At 50.0% G+C, this 21,941-nt stretch overlaps 9 protein-coding genes across 9 annotated transcripts; 4 read left to right on the forward strand and 5 right to left on the reverse strand.

Annotated features, from left to right (window-relative positions):
• Nucleotides 1–208: 208 nt before the first annotated feature.
• Nucleotides 209–1,483, forward strand: I302_107613 (uncharacterized protein; the record flags this gene model as incomplete). Its single annotated transcript, XM_019193257.1, has 6 exons — nt 209–332; nt 381–495; nt 544–648; nt 704–1,012; nt 1,063–1,125; nt 1,180–1,483. The coding sequence occupies 6 exons, from the start codon at nt 209–211 to the stop codon at nt 1,481–1,483; spliced, it is 1,020 nt and encodes a 339-aa protein (XP_019044734.1).
• Nucleotides 1,484–1,727: 244 nt separating this feature from the next.
• Nucleotides 1,728–2,323, forward strand: I302_107614 (uncharacterized protein; the record flags this gene model as incomplete). The annotated part of the gene is made up of 2 exons (XM_019193256.1): nt 1,728–2,212; nt 2,263–2,323. The coding sequence occupies 2 exons, from the start codon at nt 1,728–1,730 to the stop codon at nt 2,321–2,323; spliced, it is 546 nt and encodes a 181-aa protein (XP_019044733.1).
• A 34-nt stretch (nt 2,324–2,357) lies between these two features.
• I302_107615 (uncharacterized protein) lies at nt 2,358–4,306 on the reverse strand (the record flags this gene model as incomplete). The annotated part of the gene is made up of 11 exons (XM_065870505.1): nt 2,358–2,659; nt 2,714–2,833; nt 2,892–2,932; nt 3,037–3,130; nt 3,183–3,284; nt 3,334–3,382; nt 3,433–3,487; nt 3,538–3,745; nt 3,831–3,994; nt 4,043–4,070; nt 4,123–4,306. The coding sequence occupies 11 exons, from the start codon at nt 4,304–4,306 to the stop codon at nt 2,358–2,360; spliced, it is 1,347 nt and encodes a 448-aa protein (XP_065726577.1).
• A 222-nt stretch (nt 4,307–4,528) lies between these two features.
• I302_107616 (uncharacterized protein) lies at nt 4,529–5,012 on the reverse strand (the record flags this gene model as incomplete). The annotated part of the gene is made up of 2 exons (XM_065870506.1): nt 4,529–4,732; nt 4,788–5,012. 2 exons carry the CDS (start codon nt 5,010–5,012, stop codon nt 4,529–4,531), a joined length of 429 nt encoding a protein of 142 aa, XP_065726578.1.
• A 49-nt stretch (nt 5,013–5,061) lies between these two features.
• I302_107617 (uncharacterized protein) lies at nt 5,062–5,775 on the reverse strand (the record flags this gene model as incomplete). The annotated part of the gene is made up of 1 exon (XM_065870507.1): nt 5,062–5,775. The coding sequence occupies one exon, from the start codon at nt 5,773–5,775 to the stop codon at nt 5,062–5,064; it is 714 nt and encodes a 237-aa protein (XP_065726579.1).
• A 1,791-nt stretch (nt 5,776–7,566) lies between these two features.
• I302_107618 (uncharacterized protein) lies at nt 7,567–12,299 on the forward strand (the record flags this gene model as incomplete). Its single annotated transcript, XM_065870508.1, has 8 exons — nt 7,567–8,360; nt 8,433–10,377; nt 10,421–10,611; nt 10,659–10,917; nt 10,965–11,614; nt 11,658–11,972; nt 12,021–12,220; nt 12,268–12,299. The coding sequence occupies 8 exons, from the start codon at nt 7,567–7,569 to the stop codon at nt 12,297–12,299; spliced, it is 4,386 nt and encodes a 1,461-aa protein (XP_065726580.1).
• Nucleotides 12,300–12,423: 124 nt separating this feature from the next.
• Nucleotides 12,424–13,711, reverse strand: I302_107619 (uncharacterized protein; the record flags this gene model as incomplete). The annotated part of the gene is made up of 4 exons (XM_019193252.1): nt 12,424–12,810; nt 12,875–13,415; nt 13,470–13,504; nt 13,559–13,711. 4 exons carry the CDS (start codon nt 13,709–13,711, stop codon nt 12,424–12,426), a joined length of 1,116 nt encoding a protein of 371 aa, XP_019044729.1.
• Nucleotides 13,712–14,443: 732 nt separating this feature from the next.
• On the forward strand, nt 14,444–15,823 carry I302_107620 (uncharacterized protein; the record flags this gene model as incomplete). The annotated part of the gene is made up of 6 exons (XM_019193251.1): nt 14,444–14,540; nt 14,598–14,673; nt 14,738–14,848; nt 14,902–15,233; nt 15,342–15,559; nt 15,620–15,823. The coding sequence occupies 6 exons, from the start codon at nt 14,444–14,446 to the stop codon at nt 15,821–15,823; spliced, it is 1,038 nt and encodes a 345-aa protein (XP_019044728.1).
• Nucleotides 15,824–16,094: 271 nt separating this feature from the next.
• Nucleotides 16,095–20,113, reverse strand: I302_107621 (uncharacterized protein; the record flags this gene model as incomplete). Its single annotated transcript, XM_065870509.1, has 24 exons — nt 16,095–16,148; nt 16,205–16,498; nt 16,549–16,744; nt 16,801–16,865; nt 16,918–16,959; nt 17,014–17,139; nt 17,192–17,258; nt 17,307–17,425; nt 17,488–17,602; nt 17,661–17,668; nt 17,736–17,816; nt 17,878–18,031; nt 18,092–18,167; nt 18,218–18,309; nt 18,356–18,425; nt 18,475–18,553; nt 18,603–18,619; nt 18,674–18,902; nt 18,961–19,153; nt 19,209–19,287; nt 19,342–19,482; nt 19,536–19,588; nt 19,644–19,814; nt 19,872–20,113. The coding sequence occupies 24 exons, from the start codon at nt 20,111–20,113 to the stop codon at nt 16,095–16,097; spliced, it is 2,763 nt and encodes a 920-aa protein (XP_065726581.1).
• Between the last annotated feature and the right edge of the window lie 1,828 nt (nt 20,114–21,941).

A 21,941-nucleotide genomic window follows, 5' to 3' on the forward strand; every position in this document is an offset into this window, starting at 1 on the left:
GCCAGGGTTTAGAGTGAAACACGTTACAGTCGCTTATTGTTCTTTTGTGATTGTGTATATGCCCTCCACTTGCTCTCTTCACCTCCTACACATATAAAGCGCTTTCATTGTTTTTCAACTCGTCTCATTCAATCTCAACTGACCTACATACAGTCATAATGGTATTTTCGGATCCCTTCCGCATGACTGAGGTTCAACTGACTTCCCCATGCAGTCAGTAGCGACTTCTTCGTACATCCCGCTCGGGGAGCGTAATTTATGGAACGACATCAAACCTATAGCCCAGGATGACGGACCGAATCCCGTGGTACCAATCATGTATTCCGAGGAGTGTGAGTGTGAAGCTCTGAGAATTCCTCCGTTGCTGATCTCACTGGCAGACCGCGATGCGATGGACTACTTCCGAGCTATCGCTGCGTCGGAAGAGCGATCCGAGCGAGTTTTAGAGTTGACAGAGACGATTATACGTATGAATCCGGCTCATTACACCGTGTGGTATGTCGGGTGACTTCATTCAGGTGACACTAGCTGACTACCACTCAGGCAATACCGTATGGCAACGCTACTTGCTCTGAAGAAGGATTTAGAGGAGGAACTGCAGTTGATGAACGAGTTTGCTATACAGAATCTCAAGAGCTATCAGGTGTGGTGAGTGTGATTTCACTAGCTCGTCGAGGACAGCTGATTGACGAAAGATTCATAGGCATCATCGTCTTCTACTTCTAACACATATCTCCCCTCAAGACCCATCTTTCGAAATCGAATACATCCATCAATCCCTTCTACCCGACCCAAAGAACTATCATACCTGGGCATACCTCCATTGGCTGTATTCGCACTTCTACACACTAGGCAGGATCAGCGAGAAGCAGTGGCAGGACGAGCTGAGATGGTGCGAGGAGATGTTGAAAGTTGACGGAAGGAATAATAGTGCTTGGAGTTGGAGGTGGTATCTGAGAGTGTCAAGGCCAGGTGCCGAGACGGCGAAGGACGGGTTGAAGGATGATTTGAAGTGAGTCAGTCGCGAGATGCTCGTGGCCAGATGCTGATGCTCTAGTGCAGTTATGCTCTTAAAGCTATTCACTTGATTCCTCACAACGTGTCAGCGTGGAATTATCTTAGAGGGTGAGCCGAAAAGAGCCGTCCGTCTGAAGCGAGTACTAAGACCTTTACTCTTAGGCTTCTTCGTCACTTCAGACTCCCTTTGACTCCTCTGCTTCCTGCTATTCTCCCTTATACTGCTCGACCATCGTCGGAAGTACCAGAAACACCGGAAGGATTCGACTTCGCGACTGCCTCTTCGCCTTTACCCAGAGATACTCCCCTGCCTGTACCACTGGCTCTCGAATATCTCGGAGACGCCTTGGTGGAGCAGGGCTCCAACGCAGAAGCGGGTGAAGTGTTCTCCGAGCTCAGCTCGCATTATGACAAGATGCGGGCAGGATATTGGGAATACAGGAGAAGGGAATGTGTAGAGGAATAGGTCTCACAGCAGTTTTATGTAGTCTTGGGTATCCTTTGTGCATGTACTTTAAGCTCTTGACAAATTGAACCTCGTGATCACATCGCGCGACAGCGAAAGTGTGGTTATCAGAAACATACCTAGACCGCTCTGCGGAGGCAGTGAGCTGAAGTTCGGCTATCATCCTAGAAGCCGCCGTACGGTTGTGTTGCCTCGATCTTTCTGTCTCTTCCACTTCATACCTTACAATTCTACACCAACCATCATGCCATCCGAACGACTCGACCCTTACCTCGGACGCCCATACATCTTGTTCTACCATTGGGAAGTAGACTCCAAAACGCCATTCCACCTGGCATGCATGTCCCAATGGTTCGCCTGTGCATTCACCGACCCCGATCATTCTCACTTGACGTTCCCCACTGCAGAACATTACATGATGTATCGTAAGGCCCTCCTGTTCGATCCGGAAGTAGCAGATGAGATTGCCCGAGCGCCTACGCCGGAAGAGGCCAAAGCGAGGGGAAGGAAGATTAGGAATTTTGATAGGGCCAAATGGGACGAGATCAATGATGGTGTGGTGGAGAGGGGGAATTACCTTAAATTTGGGCAGAACGAGAAGTTGAGAGAGGTGATATTGAAAACTGAGGGGAAGACTTTGGTGGAAGCTAGTCCGACGGATAGGATCTGGGGGATTCAGTATGGAGTGGATGATGCGGAGGGCAAGGAGGATCAGTGGGGGGCGAATAGGTATGTCCGATTTGCAGGCACTTGGCTCAAACTGATGTGTCTGTTTGCAGAATGGGACTGGCATTGACAAGAGCACGAGATACGTTGGTCAAGGAGCACAAGGGGGTTTAGAGGAGCACGCGCACTGCAGTCGATTGTAGCAAAACTATTCATGTATCATAGATTCACCTCGAACCACCACATATTCCTTGCAACCTAAAACATCCTCAACCTCGCCGACCTCTCGCTTGAACTTTTTAAACTCCTTTTTCACCTCTTTCGCAAACGCATCGTCGCTCAGGAATTTGGCACCGATCACGGCAAGCCCTTTAGCAACTTTCATCGCTAGTCTGTGGGCTTCGGGTTTACCTGCTGATTCGGCGAACCCAGCGGTGTGGTTTCCCGATCCAGTAGGGGAAGGGATCTCAAAGTTGGGTGCGAAAGCTGGGCATTTGTAGGTGACGTTGCCTGGGGGAGAGGGAATTAGCCGGGGTATAAGGCGTAAGGCAGAAGGTGACTCACCATAATCCGTACTAGCCGTTGTCATCCCTGTCATCTCTATCTTGTCACCGAATGTCTGCTCCATGAACGCTTGGTAGGAAAGTGACATGGGTTTGTTGTTCTGGACGTCCGCGTAGACCTCTGAGGAGGGTGTCAGCGATTTGCGCATCGAAACGTTTGACTGGGGTTGTCAACTAACCTTGATCGGGAGCGGAGACGTCGATTGAGCATCCGGTAGCTCTGAGTAGGGAGATGGGTAGAGCGGTCAGTAAGCGGATCGAAATGGTCGTGAGGGAAAGGAATTGGGGATGGGGGAGAAGAGGGGGGAGATGCGGCGCACTCACTCCGCTGCTGCCTTGAAACATGCTATTGTCTTCTTTCTTAGTTCCAAGCAAGCCTTCACATTCAGTGCACGCGTACTGTACGATACTTTGGCGTCTGCACGATGGGTAGATCAGTATGTGATATTCTCCTTGAAGACCGCTCTTACACTTTGGGATGATGTTCTGCGCCCATGTCTCTGATCCTAGGATGATACCGTGGACTCGCATGGTAGGTTCAAGCTGCTGTCTGAGCATTGAGACGGCGGAGTCTGGGGGTAAGGAAGTAAGCAATAGTCTGAGTCAGTACACTCAACATACATCCTTGGACAGCGGCATCCAGAGCGTTGATCCCCATCCATGGTGCTGCCTGTTGAGCTGTCAGTATGACCACTATTATTTATGTGAAGAAACACTCACACCAGCATGAGCTCCTCGACCATGAAACTCGATCTCAAAGCCGGAGCGAGCGAGGCTAGCGTATGACGTTCAGCTGGAGATCTGTGACAGGTGACGAGTACTCACGTAGCAGGCCCATCTACCGGACAAGTTCCAGTAAAAGGGTTGGGACCATATCCACCACCAGGATGAGCCATCCCACAAGCATCGAGATCGTCGTATACACCTTCGTTGAGAAGTATGACTTTCCCTCCACCTCCTTCTTCCGCGGGCGTACCGATGAGTTTGACTGTACCGGCGATGTTACGTGCTTTGAGTGCCGCTTTGAGTCCAGCTGCAGCGGCGACTCCGACAACAGCGATAAGGTTGTGTCCACAGGCTACTGGGTTAGCAGGTCTCCCCTGAATCGAGTAACTCACCGTGCCCGACCTCGGGTAGAGCGTCAAACTCGGAGTTCAGTCCGAACACCCTTCCTCCTTGTCCGTGCGTGTAGGTGGCTACAAAGGCAGTAGTAAGGCGACTTGGGTTGCTCAGCTTGAAGCCGAGCTTCTCGAGAGCTTTGAGGAGGTGCTCGTGGGCTTTGCTACGGAGGGATTAGCTCGGTTGAAGTAAGTATGGAAGGTGTACATACAATTCCTTGAACCCTAGCTCCGGGTTATCTGAAATGGAGGTATATCAGCGTGGTCCATCTAGTCATCTAAATTGACATACCATGTATGGCAAGATTCAATGCTCTCATGTCCTTGTCTATCCCATCTATCGCATCGAAGACGGCATCCTGGATCTCATCAGATATAAATGTGGGAGAGTTCGGCACGAGATCTCTCAGACTGTCGATGGTCTGGTTGACTAGGGTTTGGATGTCGACGGGGAGGTCGGTGGAAGATTGTCTCATTTTGAAGCTTTGGCAGATGGATTGGGAGAAGGTGAATGCGTGCGAAGGGATATATATATGTGGACGTAAAGATAAGCAAGTTGGGTGGGCTCGGTAAACATGGACACGGATATGACCGATAGCATGCGGTCGCAATTTGCCGAATTAGTGCAAGCACTTCGGATCTTGGTAATGCATCGCAGGATGGAACATGGCCAAGTCATTATACTTCATGCATAACATCTACCACGACGTGGTGTTGACAGCGCCAGGAGCAGTACATATGGAGGCAGTGGGATTGGAATAGATGAACCCTCCTTCGCTCAGCGCCAGGAACCCATCGACGACTCGGGGTGAGCGGTAAGTGACATCGCCCGCTTCGTCGGATGGAGCGAGTGAGGAGAAGGTGAAGGTGTTTGGGCTGGGCTGGGGGATGGACACGGGTTGCTCGCGGTGCATGAACTGGTTTGTCAGCGGTGCGGGCATGGATTGGTGGACTCACCTGTATGGTCTGTCCCACTAGCAGAGAGTCTTCCATATCTAGGGACATTGCTCCTCGACTTGGGTCTCCACTGAGGATTTTCACCACTTTTTGTACTGACCCGTTTTCCAAAAAGCCTAGATAGAAGTCCTCCTCTTTCGTTATACCGGTACCTCCCCGTTGCTGTAACGCAGCGATGAGAACTTGGGTAGGGTTGGAGTTGGCTCCTTCAAAGGACAGGAGCATGTTTCCCTGGGCACTGAAAGTGTCAGCGAGCAACGTTGGGGTAAATCACTTACCCAGATATCACCGCGGGAGGAGTCATCGGTTCGAGGCCGAAGTGTAGGCTGGAGGTGGTTCGGGTATTGAGGGCTAGTCCGAGTGATCCTGAAGCGTGGATGTCTCCCCTGTGAAGGAGGGTGTACGGTCGGTTGGTAATGAACGGTGTAGCAGCGGTAAGGATGCCGGTTTTGAGGGCGGCGGGGTACATGGCATCTAACGCTTTGAGCACTGGTCCAGGTCGTCCGTCCGTGAGCAGGAGAAAGCTTTCCGCGGGTACCCCTTCGAGGTCAGGTATGCGTTGGTGGGTCGTTTCACCCTTCCATAGCCCCGCCCACCCCTCTCCGGCAAGAAGAGCTTCGGCTTGACCCTGGCCAGATCCCTTCAAGTCTTCTCCGCGCAGTATACGTTGACTTTCAGGCCGCTGGAATCGGCCCACCTCGGCGGGCGGTCTACCAGTCAGATCACTGCGGAATATTCGGGCATCGGAGAAGGTGGCTACGGAGAGGGTCGGTTCGTGACCGGCAGGTGTTATCGAGAACGAGCCAATCGAGTTGGGCAGGTGGGTTTGAAGGGTCGAGAGGTGTTGCGGGAGGTGCTGCAGCGACGTCGAGAGGAGGAAGAGTGAGGGGTCGGTAGTGTGGAAGAGGTTCGCGCTGACATACTCGGGTGTTGGCGAGAAGAACGTCTGCGCTCGGGTATGCAGTGATCGTATAGTGTTTCTGAGCATGGTTGTTGGAGAAGAGAGATCGAAATTTCACCTCCTCCACTTGAATCGTGATGTATGATGAAGTATACCCGGTATCGGTGGTTGGCGGTGATCGCCGTGGATCGTGCCGCGTCTGGCCAGACCAGCGACAATACTTTAAATCAGCGTCACATTTAACCCTCGCGTCCGCCACATTTGCGACACTATATACTATGGTAATCCCTGGGATGTCTCGAAATACTTAGCATGGAGATCAGCTGCATCTCCGGGAGTGACAAAAGCGTGCATGACAGGAGGATATCGCATCGATCTGCCTGTTATCTGTGCTGCGGAATCATGTTACACTCGGACAGATGTCAGCGGTGGTGATCTGAAGCCATGCAGTCGTAGAGGGATTGCATGAGAGGGGATATGCGAAAGCTGAAGTCTCTTCATCGGGGGGATGCAGAGTCACTTTGTCTTCAAGCCGTTCTTGAGTAGTGAGATCAGCCGTACAGCCCTTTCGTACAGATAAATTTACAAGGGTTTGTGGTGCATCAGCACTGCTCAAAGAGATGTTTGAGATGACCGTCAAGTAAACGATCGCGCAGTTAGCATCAGATCTTACAGGTGATTTGTAACCTGCGGTTCCACATAGGAGCGGAATGCTATGAAATGTCATCTTTGCCCTTAAAGCGTCGTGGCCGCCTACATCGACCTGAAAGACAAGGGGATTAACGTTAATTAATTGCTCACATTCCTCATTGACTCTCAGAAGAGCTGAGTATGCTGAGGCTTGATTAGGGATGGCATCCAGGGGTAGCTCTCGCCCACCGCTGCTTTCGAGCAAAGCACTGTCGACACAAAATTTCGATGCGGAATGTCCTACTTTGCGAGACCTGCCCATACATTGTTGAGAATAGTCCATGTCTTCGCAGGTAAACTATGGACCACGAAGTGATGGAAGAATGATGGGTCAAAGCAGCTCTCGTCTTGATCTGCTGTGGCAATTCGCAGTTACTCTGAGAAATTGGAACAGCTCAGTCTCTAAGTTGAGTGTTGACTTCTAGTCGTGTTGGAACACCTTCGCTGCAGGATGTGACACGACGCTGCATTGTGCATTGGGACCTTCAAACCATGTTGGCATTCATAGAAATCTGCCGAGGTAGCAGATCTGTCACCCATGAGCACCTGACTTATAGATGACCAAGCTCTGTCGCGTCGGGAATGCATGAGCATGTAGAGCAGTCAAGACTCTTTGATGAAATGAGGGGCTGGTAGACGAGTCTGTCGATGCAGGTCAAATCCGCTCATTCATGCAACGGGACAGAACCGACCGATCAAACAAGTTACATGTCGCAGGTCACGCCATGCAGAGCAGCCACATATCCCATAGGGAGTCAGGTCCTTGATCCTTATGACCCCAGCGCAAGTACACTTGTCAAGGCTAACTATCGCGCTGCTCAGACGGTCGATGAGGATCAAAGTATGCAATGAACGTCCATCGGTCATGTCCGAGTATTGAATTCGGGACACGTTAGGGAGTATCCCAGGGGTACCATAGTATATACGTTGTTGAGTGTGGCGCCGCTGGTAGTAAGTGGGGTGTGCATATAACAGGCGCTCCATGAGAGCGGCGATGTCCGAACAATCGATTCCAGCGCACGAGCTGAAGATGTGATGACGATACATACGCGTGAGTTTAACGAGTTGAGAAATGGACAAAGCAATAAAATAGCAAGCATACCGCAGCGATCCAATCCTTTATCCTCTGCTCAACCTATATATACCCTCACAACTCACACACCCCCTTATGACACCCAACGACTCACGATGACCTATACCCCTCGGCTCATTCTACACCTCCTAATATGCCTACTCCTACCTCTTCTGGTCCTCGCTGGCGACCCCGAAGTCACCGTCACTCGAATAGAGAACCTGCCCAACCGACTGTTCTACTTCGATGACACACTCGTCGTCCTCTTCCACGACCCGGTACGGCTCGCTGTGATGCGCTCCCCCGACGAGGGTAAAACCTGGTCACCGATCAGCGGCCCCGGCGAAGGCGATGCGGTTCGACTGATCGACCACCCTCACAACAAAAAAATGGCTTTCATCATCGGCAGAGATACCACCCACTGGGTGACCTACAACCAAGGGGACAGCTGGCAATCATTCGAGACCCCCCGCGAAGCAAGTCTCGGCGCTTCGATGCTCTCGTTTCACGCCGAGCAAGACGGCTGGATCCTGTTCCAGGGACGTGCGTGCGAGGACACAGGTAGTGGGAAATGGGGAGGAGGTAGATCCTGCTGGGACGAGACATTCTACACTCAAGATGCTTTCCGATCACCACCCAAACTCCTCCTCTCGCAAACATCCCAATGCCTCTTCGCCCGATCCTCCCCTGCCTTCGTCAACGCCCCTGAATCCCTCATCTTCTGCGTTGCCTTCGACTCGAGCAACAAACCTGGAGGAGGTGGAATGCACAGCTACAAAGAGAGCAGACTTTACTCCTCCGAAGACTGGTACGAGAACAAAAAGTTCGTAGACCTAGGAATTGGAAAGCGAGCTCAAGGAGTAGTCGGCCTCGGCGTAGTATCCAAGTTCATGGTAGCAGCGTTGAAAGTGTCAGATGGCGAAAAGCGAGCATCAGGCGATCCAATGTAAGTCCGTCCCCTGTAGACCGTGCTAACCCTCAGGCATCTCTACGTCTCCACCGACGGCAAGGAATGGCGCCAAACTCAATTCCCCCACTCCGCCCTACCCGACCTCAAAGAAAACGCCTACACCGTTGTCGAATCCACCACCCACTCCATCGCCGTCGACATCCTCACCTCCCCCTCCGCCAACATCGGTACCCTCTTCGTCTCCTCCAGCGAAGGCACCTACTTCGTCGAAGCGTTGCCAGATACCAATCGAAACGACTACGGGATCGTAGATTTCGAACAGCTGGTTGGCCTCGAAGGCGTAGGCATCGCAAATGTCGTGTCCAACCGAGAAGAAGTAGTAGGATGGGGAGAAGCCAAGAAGATAAAAACCAAGATCACCTACGACGACGGCTCCAGTTGGAGACTGCTCAAAGCTCCCCCCACCCATCTCAACGGCGATGACTGGAGCTGCAATCGCGAGAACACCGAATCCTGCTCTCTCCACGTCCACTCCGTCACCACACCCCACAACATCGGCCGAGTCTTCTCATCCACCGCCCCCGGCTACGTCATGGCAGTCGGATCCGTCGGCAACAGCTTACTCCCCTACGAAGACTGCGATACTTTCCTCTCCACCGACGCGGGGCTCACCTGGAGAATGGTCCAAGAGGGCGCTCACAAATACGAATTCGGAGACCAAGGAAGCGTCCTGGTCATCGTCGACGACGAAGAACCTACCGACAACGTCAAATACTCCTATGACGGTGGCTCTACCTGGTCCCAGCTAGACCTCGGTGTCACCGTTCGGGGCCTCGTCCTCACCACCATCCCCGACTCCACATCCCAAAAATTCCTGCTCATCGGTACCCTCCCTCGTCGAGACTCCGGCAAAGGCGGTCGACACGCCCTCATCTTCCTTGACTTCGCCCCGGTCCAAACCCGCCAATGCACGGACTCCGACTTCGAGAGGTGGTACGCCCGAAGTGAAGAAGGGAAAGAATGCCTCATGGGCCACAAACAATGGTACCAGAGGCGAAAGCTCGACGCGCAATGCTACGTCGGACACAAGTTCGAGGATCCCGTTGGTCACGAAGAGAACTGTGCCTGTACCGACGAAGACTACGAATGCGACTTCAACTACGTCCGTCAAGACGGCGAATGTGTCCCTGTCGGGCCTGAACCTGTCCCCGCGGGTACATGCAATAAAGCAGACGACAAGTATCTCGGCTCATCTGGATACCGAAAGATCCCCGGAAATACCTGCGAAAGTCGATCAGACAAAGCCAAAGACAGTCCCATCATGAAAGAATGTTCAGAAGCGAGACCAAAAGAAGGCAAAGTGTCCCACGTCACCCACGAGTTCGGCTCAGTCATCACCCAACACCAATACTTCCCCGGCTCTCAATCCCTCCTTCTCCAGCTCAGCGACGGTACGGTATGGCAATCCAGCAACGAGGGGTTCTCCTGGAAACAACTCTACGAAAAAGAAACCTTCCTCGGCGTGACCATGCATTCCTTTGCCAGCGAAAGAGCCTACCTCCTCACCGATTCCAAGCGAATATACCACACCACCGACTATGGCCGCTCATGGAATGTCATCACTGCGCCTGAAGTACCCAACAACCTCGGCATCCCCATCCTCGACTTCCACCCGACCAAATCCGACTGGCTCATCTACACTGGTGCGATCAACTGCGCCGATACTCTCTCGACCAACTGCCGAGCCGTCGCATACTACTCTACCGACCACGGTCGCCGATGGAAGAAGATCGAAGAGTACGTGCGGAACTGTGCTTGGGCAAGAGACGCTCGACTCAAGATCGACGAACGAGAGATCATTTGTGAATCGTACAAGAATAAAAAGGGATCTCAGCTCGGTGGAGATTACAATCCGCTCGAGTTGATCGCCGGTGCAAACTACTATTCCAAGAAGATCAAGCTGTTCGATGCGGTAGTTGGATTTGCTAGTTTCTCAGAGTATCTCTTGGTCGCTCAGGTAGGTCAACTCTTCGGTGTGCGACCAAGCTAACCCCCCACAGCTCAACGAGATGGCCGGGACTCTATCCCTCCAAGTCTCCCTCGACGGGTATCACTTCTCTGAAGGACAATTCCCCCCTTCCATGAAGATTGAAAACCGAGCCTACACAATTCTAGAAAGCAACACCGACTCCGTATTCCTCCACGTCACGATGAACTCGGATATCAGCAAAGAATGGGGAAGTATATTCAAGTGAGTCTGGCCACTTTCCTCTCATAGTCCTTGCTGACCCGCCCCAGGTCCAACTCCAACGGGACCTACTACAACCTTGCCGTGGAATACGTCAACCGGAACACCGCCGGGTATGTCGACTTTGAAAAGATGCTCGGTCTCGATGGCATTGCCGTGATCAACGTCGTTGCCAACCCTAAAGAAGCCGATATCTCAGGAAAGAAGAAACTGCAAACCCGAATCACTCACAACGACGGAGGCACGTGGAAGCCTATGAACCCGCCGCCCAAGGATTCTCTAGGTCAGGAATATGACTGTCGATCCACGGTAAGCTACTTTTCGCTCTCGCCTCACCTCCGCTAACCCTCTCCCAGTCCTGCTCGCTGCAAATCCACGGCTACACCGAACGACGAGATCCAAAAGCCACTTACAGTAGTCCCTCCGCCGTTGGCCTCATGCTCGCCGTTGGTAACGTCGGTGAAGAACTCGCCGCCTACACCGATTCCGACGTGTTCTTAACCCGAGATGGCGGGTTCACATGGGAGGAAGTCCACAAAGACGCTCATATATGGGAGTTCGGTGACTCGGGCTCCATTCTCGTCCTAGTCAACGACGAAGAAGCTACCGATCACATCTTGTACACCACCGACGAAGGTTTGACCTGGAACGAGTACACGTTCGGTCAAACCCTCAGAGTCAAGACTATCCAGACCGTTCCAGATGACACTAGTCGACGGTTCCTCCTTGTTGGTAACGCCCCTGGCCAAAGCGACAAATCGATCCTGGTCCATCTCGACTTCTCAGCGATCACAAACATAAAGTGCGAGCTTAGCATCGAAGATCCCAATCATGACGATTTCCAGCTCTGGTCACCGAGTGAAGGCAGAGAGGAGAACTGCTTATTCGGAAGGCAGACAATGTATCACCGAAGGATCAGAGACAGAAACTGTTACATCGGTCGAAGAGTTGATCAACCAAAGACCATCGTCAGAAATTGCACCTGCACTCCAGCGGATTTCGAATGGTGAGTCTTACCCACCACAATCACAACGCTGACCCCTGTCCAGCGAATTCAACTACCGACGAGACGCTAGCGGAAACTGTGTTCTTGTCGACGGTGCATCTCCCCTCTCCTACGACACCGAATACGAGCAATGTGATGGCTTCACCGAGTTCTGGTACGAGAGGACCGAGTACCGAAAAATCCCCTACTCATCCTGTGAAGGAGGCGAGCGCCCCGACAGAGGGAAACGACACGAATGTCCAGGCTTGATACTGCGAGGAGGACTAGGTGGATTGTTTTGGGGCTCAATCGCGATGATACCGTTCGCTTTTGCCGGTCTGGCTGGATGGTACTACTGGACGAAAGGAAGTCGACCGGGGTGAGTGTATCGTCTACCTATGTTGGTCTTTACTAACATCTATCACAGTGCTATCCGTCTCGGCGAACACCGAGCGTTCGGAGACGACTCTCCTGCTGCTGGTGTATTGTCAATCATCGCTTCCGTACCTATCTTCCTCATTGCCATAGGACAAGAAGGCTGGGCATGGGTCACGCGGAAGGTCCCATTCCTTGATGATGTGTTCGGCAGCAGGACGCCGTATAGGAGTGTGCCGATTGACGATGATGGTGAGTGAATCCACGAGATCAAGAACGATAGCTGATCTCATGTCTAGCCGAGATTTTAGGTAATTACGAGGATGATTAGGCAAGGGCAAAAGGAATGGATATAGATGATCAATGCATAGTATGATTTTATTTTCTATTTTTAGTGCTTCTACAACGGTTTCTGCTACATTGTATGCTTTCTGCATACCATCGCCGTTTCCACCCTACTCCCTCGCATCGATCCACCTTTGATGTCTGTCCAACAACTCCTTGATGATCAACTCTTCAATCTCGACCTCCCCATCTCTACCCTTCCCACCTTCATCCTTGAGATCATCCAACCTCAGCCAAGTCTCTTTATACTCTTCCTTCTGCTCCAGACCTGCCACATCCAGCTTCTCGGATTCACCAGATTCCATTATAGGCGGGGTTGCAGTCCCCTTTATCCTATCATCTCCAGTACCCTTTTCCGGCTTAGACATCGAGTTGCGCTCGACAAAGACCACCTCGTATTTACGTCGGTGGAGCTCGTTCCCTATTACCAGCTGATGGCCGTATCGCGATAGCGCTGCTCGAGATTTGGGTATGAGGAGTTGGGTGTCTGTCTCGAGCTGTGTTAGATGCACATCGTCAGCTCCGTCACTGTGTGTCTCCCTACCTCGCGTGATCACCCACCTTGAAGCTGACGATGTACCCCTCAGGTGTCCATTCCTGTACCAACGGTTTGAGCACCTTGGGCACCTGGTCCATCTCCAAGCTCAACGTCCCCTGAAGGGATTGTATCTTATGTTCGGCAACCCTCTCTTCGGGTAGGAAGAAGTCCGATACAGCCGCTGCCAGGTAGAACATCCCCCTCCTGCCCAAGCTCGCCATAGATGCTGTGACTGCTTTCAAGAGCCATAGATAATCGTTTACAGTCTGGAATTCCACGCTTAGCAACGATCCGGAGGACTGAGCCTCATGGTACGCTTGAAGGATCGGTAAGAGCGATTTGGTATGGTCTGGCGAGACCACTATTGAAGAGCTTGAGCCAGAAGATGAAGGGACGATAGACAAGAGATCTAAGAACGGGTTGAGGGAGTGAGAGTAGTGTCGTGAGAAGGGTCGGAGGGAATGCAATCTGTGTAAGAAGATGACGGCGTATCCTTGAGATAGGAAGTACTCTGCTGAGGTCGCTCCTCTCGTCCCGGCTGAGAAATTGTCGAGGAAGCGGACGCTACGGGTTTATTATTTCAGCTGATGTACTATTGCTTATCACAGTCAGACTCACGTATTGGATTCTAGGGGGACGGTGGTCCCACCGCTCTATACCGCTAGATTAGCAAATGGGTACAAGTGATAGATGGGTTCCATACTCACAGTAACCAGCACCACCTTCTTCCCGTTGACTGCCTTCCACTTCTCTACGAACTGGTGCATCTTCTCGCTCTTCTCCTTTAACCCCGCTGGTGGTCTCTGCGTCTGGAAGTAACTCTCGGTGGAGAAGGGCTGTGAGCTTGATGATGCGGACATTGTGTAGGTTTTTGGTGGAATTTCGTTCGTCAAGGAGAAAGGAGATAGAAGAAGTTGATCTATCGCTTGTCCTTTTATAGATTCTTGGGGAGTGTTATCTATTGTGAGATGGGGATACAGTATATGCAATGGGGGTATGAGACGATAAATCATGAAGAGATAGATGGATCATGATCCGATTATTCAGGTATCATGATAGTATAGTGATCCCACGTGGTAGCTCGTGATTAGGTCGATCTTTCCCTGTTGTAACTTTCAATATGACAACAAATCATCAAGGATTTATTTTATTACGTTGACCGCAAGGTTTTGGATGACATCGACACTACTTATATAAGGAACAACGTCAAGTATAGACTACAAAGAGATAGAGATCAGATCCTTTATCCTTTGATTCCCACCCCACCAATCTTCTTCCTCCTCTTCCTGTGAATCATCCTTTCAATCTTTACGCAGTCAACGTTGTTCACTTAGCATCAAGATATATCATATCTTGTTCTCAATCACCATCACAATACCTGGCATAACCGTCCAGTCCTCTTTCCTCGCCATCACTCACTTCAGCTTGGTCCACGTTCATCATCTCATCTGTCCATCAACCAGCTCATGCAATAGCATATCGACAAAACATATAACATCCCTCATATTCAATCATATCAAATCATATCATCATCATATACGCGAATACCTGTATTCATCATCTACCTTGAAGACGCCCATACGACTCCAAAAATGGGTATGCTCCTTCTCCTGGGCCAGAGCGCCTGTATGTTCATAGCGAGTTTCGTGGTCGGTAGTATACCATTATGGATCAAATCTGCTACTACGGGTGAGTACATCTTACCCATATGATTCGAATGTACACTGACAAAGGAGTCGATAACAGGAAGACGGTTGAAGATGATTTCCGTCCTGGGGATGGGTCTGTTGGTCGGTGCAGCTTTGACGATCATCATTCCCGAGTAAGCTTGCTGTCGTCCCTCACATGTAACATCAACCAAGCTGATACCATCGGCGCTGTTGTAGAGGAGTGTCAACTCTGTTCGACGCTTTACCTACCGAAAGGCAGGGTCACGATGAGAGTGCTATACATGCTACCGGTATAAGTTTGTTACTCGGGTTTGCCCTCATGCTTTTGTAAGTCGACACCTATTATCGTATATCTGAGGTCTGACCATCACGACTTGCAGAATCGAAACTCTCACACCTCATCCTTCACCCTCTCCACCGCCTTCTCCAACTTCCTCCCGATCACACTCGCCCTCATCTTCCATAGATTCCACAACCCGTCCTTCGCCCCAACACCTCAACTCGCATACTCCACTCCAATCAAAACCGAAGAAACTGCACATACACGACCATGACGATTCGGAGGGACTCAGCGGTAGTGTTCATGGACTGAATGCGACCTTGGGTATGGTCATCCACGGTGCTGCGGATGGAATCGCTTTGGGTGCAAGTAGTTTGTCTGGGAACGGGAGTCTGAGTTTGGTGATTTTCCTGGCAGTGTTGGTGCATAAAGGTGAGTCGGATTTCGTCTAAGATCTGATGGAAAGCCTACGCACCTCTCTTGCATTTACTGCTCGTCGCTACGCGGAAAACAAACAATTGACCCCCTCTTATTGTCTAGGCCCAACTGCTCTAGGTCTCACCACCACACTCCTCTCGCTCAACCTCGCCCACACCGCCATCAGGAAAAGATTGATCATCTTCTCTTTCGCCGCACCATTTGGCGCTATCATGACGTATCTTATAGTCAAGGCGTTCGGATCTGCCAACTTGGGACAGGGTCATAGAGGAGACGTAGATGCTATCGGATGGTGGACTGGCATAGCCTTGCTGTTCTCGGTGAGTGCAGAATTACCTCTCTCAAAGGTTCATCGACTAATGGGGTACATCATCAACCAGGGAGGATCCTTCCTATACGTCGCAACGGTGATCCAACCTCTGTCAGCCCATCCACACGACCATCATTCCCACGTTGAGTCAGGTGATCCAAATGGCCAGCAAACACAAGAACCGCAATTGGGCAAATACGAGCGCACGTTGTTGTTGGTCCTGGGTATGGGTCTACCAGCTATGCTCAGTTGGTTAGTGGGTGATGAGCATTAGATTGAAAAAGAAAAACGATCGACCATATCGTAAAGGGTCAAAATATAAAAGGAATAGAACTGTTCATATATACATGTGTTTATAGCGTCTAGGCATCTTTGTGGTATACAGTGGGTATGTATGTGTAAATAGGCAACACGCTTTGCGTCAAAAGGGATATGAGATGCATTTCCTTATTATAAATATGGATAGAATGTGGAGCAGAAAAGGTAAATCGTTATCGTTCGTATGTATACACAGGTTTTGTCGAGTTTCTGGGAGAGCACGGCGCCTAGTTTCGCCTACAACATCTTCCGAGCTGTCTGGCGGTCCAGTAGTACAAGCACTGAGGGGAATCGCAAGTTAGCGATGTACTCGTGTTGTGCGAGAGGGCAGACTCACCCCCAAAAATCTGACCATACTCAGACCAAAGGTAGCCCAAAGTAACGCTTGGAAGTAGATCTGTTGTTTATTTTGCAATTCCACCGTATTGAACTTCAACGCATTCTCTATACAAGTTCCGTTCATGGGTACAGTGGCGTTCCCAGAGAACGGATCGTAATCGTCCGGAACACATTTCTCGACCAGTTGTTTAGTCGTATCTAGTCCATTTAGGGTCTGGATGGAAATTGCTAAACCCGCGTTGGAGAGTAACCAGCATCCTACGAGACGAGTACGGAAAGTACGGTTCTCGTCCTACACGGACCCGTAAGTCTTCATCGCATCGGGTTGTTGAAGGCACTCACATCCATACTGGGTTTCTCCTCCTTCTCTTCATTCTTGTATGGGGCTACAGCCCGTTGTACGACCGATTTGAACGACTCATCCAGCTCATCTTGGTTCCTCTGTGGTTCCTCCACGACAGCTCCGTCACCGCCCTTTTCTTTACTTGACGATACCGCTGGTAGAGCTTCTGCTTTATCGGACCCTTTTGTACCCCACCTGGACCCCAGTGTCAGCTAAGATAGTGCTACAAGAGAATCATCAATATGACTTACGAGACATCATGCAAATTGCAGAATGCGTAGACGTTGAGCACGTTGGTGAAAGACGGTGCCAAGAGCTGTGTCAGTGTCAGCTCGTGCTCGACTCGTACTCAGTGGTTATTGACCTGCCATGTATTGAGGGAAAGAACTGAACATATGCCATGGATCTCGCTACAAAGCGACCGTCAGCGTCAATTCATTCCACAACATGATGTCGTCACTCACATAGAGGAAAGATGCAAAGAGGTAGATCCCGATAGTCGACATCACAGCAGCTACCAATACACCGTTCGTGGCGTTGAAGAGATTGCCAAGCTTCTGGCCTATGTTTCCTGGATCACTCAGAGCGCCCTTCATCGTACTTGTTAGCTACACAGTCACATTCAAGGGGTCTCGTACGAACCTTGAAGGCAACGACTGATAGGATGACGGAACAGACGATCAAATAAGCAGCGAGTACAGCAAACACCCTGAGAAATCCAAAGTAAGCTGACCACATGTGTCTCATGAAAGCTTACCATAGCGTGAGCAAGTACAACCCCTTCTCTCCTTTCGGTCGATTGCCCAAGGCAAGTACGAACTGAAGCATCAAGAAAGCCATGTATATCCACATGAGAACCAGATTGACCCAATAAGTCTGTCGAGTAAATCACCCGTAAGCTTTGATGAGATCAACGGCGTAACATAGGGTCAACTCACGACTTCGGCAGTGACGAACAAGTTGATGTTGGAGCCAGCGGGTACGAGATTGATGATGATTGAGAAAGTGAGCCATAAATTGGCTAAAGCGAACCAAGAGAAGATCAAGTTGAAGCTATTTCACCTCAAGGTAAGCTTTGATAGCCAGCAACGCGGCCGAAAACTCGACATACAAGTTGTACTGGAGATTGAAGATAAAAGTGCGTCAGCGATTGCTGAACAGATTTGAGGAAAGGCAACCAGCTCACCAGTCCTTGAACATGGAAGAACAACATTCTAATGGGACCGTGACCGGATTTGTATAATCGGAAGAAGTGGATCAAGGCGTACTACCATCGATACGCATGTAAGTCATACGTGTCCATACACGCCATGCCAAGATTCACTCACCACAGACGCAGCGAATGAACCGTTCAACCATCTTCTTCTTTGACTGATCAACTCGGCAGCTTGCTCAGGGACATCCGTCTCTGCTTTACTGGGTTTGACATATTGCAACACCCATCTGTCCTTGGCTTTTGCGACTAGCTCAAAACATAGTATTCTGCGAGGTGTGTATCAGCATGATTAATGCAAAAGTGCAACGTAACACCGTGAGACATACCTATCCTCCGCCAAGAACATATTCTTGGTGAAGATGTTCATCCCGTAGATACCCTTCTTACCAAGCCGAGCAGCCACTATATCGCCAACATCAGTAACATCCTCGCGAAGAGGAAGGTGTACCCACTTGTATGATCACCGTGAAAGTACTGCTCCAGAGGTCTTCCTTGAATAGCCCGGAATCTATAAGCGGAGAATGCACCAGGTAACACGCTAACACTGTTCCTTCATCAGCGACCCTCCAGCCATTGGTACTGAGACTTACTATCCGAAACTACTCTCCAAAGGTTTATCGAGGATATTCGACATTTTATATTCGAAGTTTTGTGCGGCAACTGTAATGTACATCAGCCTGCAACCTCGATCTGATGCGATCTCACCCACCAAGCGGATTAAGCAGCTTCTTTCCACCTTTGATCATTGCATGGATCTCACCGCAAGCTCCACCAAGATTGGGGTTGTTCTGTGACAGTACTTAGTATACTCCGACGTCACGAAGAAAGCTGACTTACGTAGAACGCTTCCCATACTGTGCGTTATCATTGGTCAGCTTATTGATAATCCTTCGGTTCATTCAGCTCACGATGATAGATTGCCTTATGTCCGGGTTTGGTACCAGCATCTAACAACACGCATATCTCCGGGTTCAGCTGTCTGCCCAAAGCGTTGAATAGCCATCGATGAGAATTAATCTTCTTCGAGTTTTCCGCTTTGAGCACAAAGATCAGCTGTACGGGGACGAGGTTATTGGCATCTCCAGGATGAGGCTGAACAAGTTGCGGCGTAGCGTCGATGGATAGTTGTGTGGTGTACTATCATCGTTGTCTAAGGTCAGCTTGTCCTTCGTGCGGGGTAGTTGGGTTGGCTTACCTCGAAGATATGAGCGACTGTAGGTTTCCCGTCTACCTCTTTTTTCAAAATTCCATCTTGGAAGACACCGATCGTCTGGAGAACATCCAATACCTGCTTGTCCATCGGTCCTAATCCGTCGGCTACCAATGCGACGACAATTCTCTGCCAGCCTGGTCTGCCTTCTTCGGCTGTCCTTCGCCAGAACTTGGAGCTACACATCGATTTGTCAGCGGCATATAAGTGGCAACGAGATAGCTCGAGCTCACGCTTTGGTGTTGCAGATATCTCTGATGTTCAACATCACATTATGCAATGTACGAGCATACAAGATTTTGTCCTCGTTATCTGATATACTTTCGTTAGTCTGATGACCAGTCCAACAGAAACAAGACCACTTACAACTAGTTATAGCAATCAATAGCTCCGTCTCTCGATTATACGAAGAGGTCTTTAATCTCCAGCCATTCTCCGGTGTGAAATCGTCTGGATCGCAGGTAGCCGCAGTATATCGCATATGAGAGAACTCGTTGGATTTGTTACCTGGGCAAGTGATCAGTAAGTCACATATGAGATGGTTTTTCAGAGGCACTCACCAGCGATCCACTTGTCCTCGACAGAACTAGATACAGGTCCTGGTACAGCATAACTGCAGATCACAGTCAATACAAGGCGACCAATGACATGAAGCGGAGTTTACTTGCTCAGCGATGAAGTTCCCCTTGGTCAACTTGATCTTCTTCACTGTCACACCTCTTCTAGGTAGAGTCTGACGGCGCATGAAATCCGCTCCTACAGAGTTGCTCGATGGCATGTGGTTGAGGGGTCTGTTGTAAGGCGAGTGAGGGAGGAATGAAGTGGTTGATGGATTTTGGCTATTCATCTCGTTCAGCACTGCGCCATCGAGTTATCGGATGAACAGCGAAACTCACTCTGAAGTCAAAGGTTTCAACTCATCGTCCTCTTCTCCAGCTACCCAAGGCATATGTTGACCATTGATTTCTACTCCACCTCCCATTCTCCCTCCGTATCCCATATCTCCTCCATCATCGTAAGTATAGGGTGCTGGTGGGTAACCTTGCGATTGTGTCGCAGGTGGGTATTGCGAAGGTTGAGGTGAAGGAGTAAACCGGTTACGCTGGTTAGAGTCCTCAAATGGGTTGTTATGGCTCATTATGCTCGAGCTTGACTCTGCCTGTGTATTGTCCAAAGAAAGCTTTACAGTCTTGACTCGTATCCTCCTCACAACCTTATAGACAGTATTGGAAGTGGTTCAGCAGGGAGCGATACCTCCTACTGTTACGACGATGATGGCTCAGAAATTCAAAAGGTCAAAAGAAGAAACGTCAGATGTGAAACACAATCACCCGCTTGGTGGTGTATTTTGCTATGCAGTACGCAGTCGTAGTATTGTAATTGTAGTAGTGTAGGAGGATCAATGCAGAGCATGATCGGTACCCATTCAATTGAGAAAACCACACATACCAGCAGATTCACTCAACTGAAAGGAACGAGTGACATCACCATTGAGGATAAACAACACGATTGAACGATTGAAGCGTAGGAAAGGCGTGTGGAGAGGCAGGCAAACCAGCGGAGATATGAACATCCATCCACAACAAAGGACCCTTGATAGCTTGATCGCTCACCATGACTACCTTGGTCGAGATCAGAATGGGGAGGAGGCGTAGAAGGGTTACTGAAGGGATTAACTTCATCTTCGATACGTCCGCTTGGCCGTCTTCACTAATCTTATACATTCTTCATAGGGACCTCTTTTGGCTTCACTCCGTAGCAGCTCGATGTAGTCAGGCTATAACAATAAAGGGTATATATGAAGTATCATTGATTCAGTTCAATCCAATTCAGATTGGTGATCTGTGCGTGTGTGTCTTGTTTTTGCTTTCTCACATCACACGACACGCGATTATTGATTTCTCTGCGAGCGGGATACACCGCACTCACATACAACGCCACAGTATAACGCCGAAGCATTTCCCCCAAGTCGCCAATCATGAAGTATGGGTCAAAAACGTTTGTCACGTTTTTATCCTCTCTGGCCTCTTTTGGCTAAGATCATGTGTAGTATCTGTTCTTAACGCTGTGAGAAGCGTTACACGACTAAGGTCGTTTCTTCTCATACAGTTTTTCACGCCTTTCGTCGCCTCTTCAGCTTGCTGAATGCGTTCGAACGATGTCGCTGCCACCGCACTACCGGCTTCTGATGTCAGGGCTCCCAAACAAATATCTTTTTTTTCTTTTCTGTTTTGCTTTTAATTTGGGTGCATACGCAGAATGTCAGGTAGGTTGCGGTAAATGTGGTCCAGACCAACCGAACTCCTACGCCGCCCACAGCCAAGCAGATAAAGACGATCTCCACCTTGTCTACATTTTACGCCCTCGCAGACTTATTCCGCCCTTCTTTTCGGAGATGAACACCCCGTTAAGCTGATTGACTATAAATACACACCGTTGTACAAACGTCTCACCCGATGACATATGTATGTATAATCTTGACATACCCTTACAGCTCCCTGGCAACACACCCCAACGACGATCATCTTGCATCAGCCACTCGGCCGTTTCCGGGTTGCTGGGTGGGTATCTTGACAACCAATATTGAATGCCAGGGCGTGAAGACACTGTCACTTCCCATGGGACGTGAGAAAGAAGAACACACGAAGGTATTCTACGAACACGATTCTTTGGAAGCGATTACTGGTTCCTTGCACCTCATCTGGGAAAGCGATCTGGGCAGATTTACTCATCAGGTAGAGCTGTGCTCTTACTCACTTGCATCTCCAAACTCTTGCTTTGCTATGTATTTCCAGATACAGTCGTACAACAGAACGCAATTTGGAGAAACCGACTTCATCCTCTCTTGTCGCAATGTGCTCGCAGCATATAACCTCGTCTTCCCCACTCGTCATTTCTTGTTTCCCCCCTCTCTCTCTCAATCCAACGGATCCTAGATAAAGAAGCTCTCTCAATAATCTGAAGAT

Source organism: Kwoniella bestiolae, chromosome 6 (assembly GCF_000512585.2).
Source record: "Kwoniella bestiolae CBS 10118 chromosome 6, complete sequence".
In the NCBI taxonomy this organism is placed as follows: Eukaryota; Fungi; Basidiomycota; class Tremellomycetes; order Tremellales; family Cryptococcaceae; genus Kwoniella; species Kwoniella bestiolae.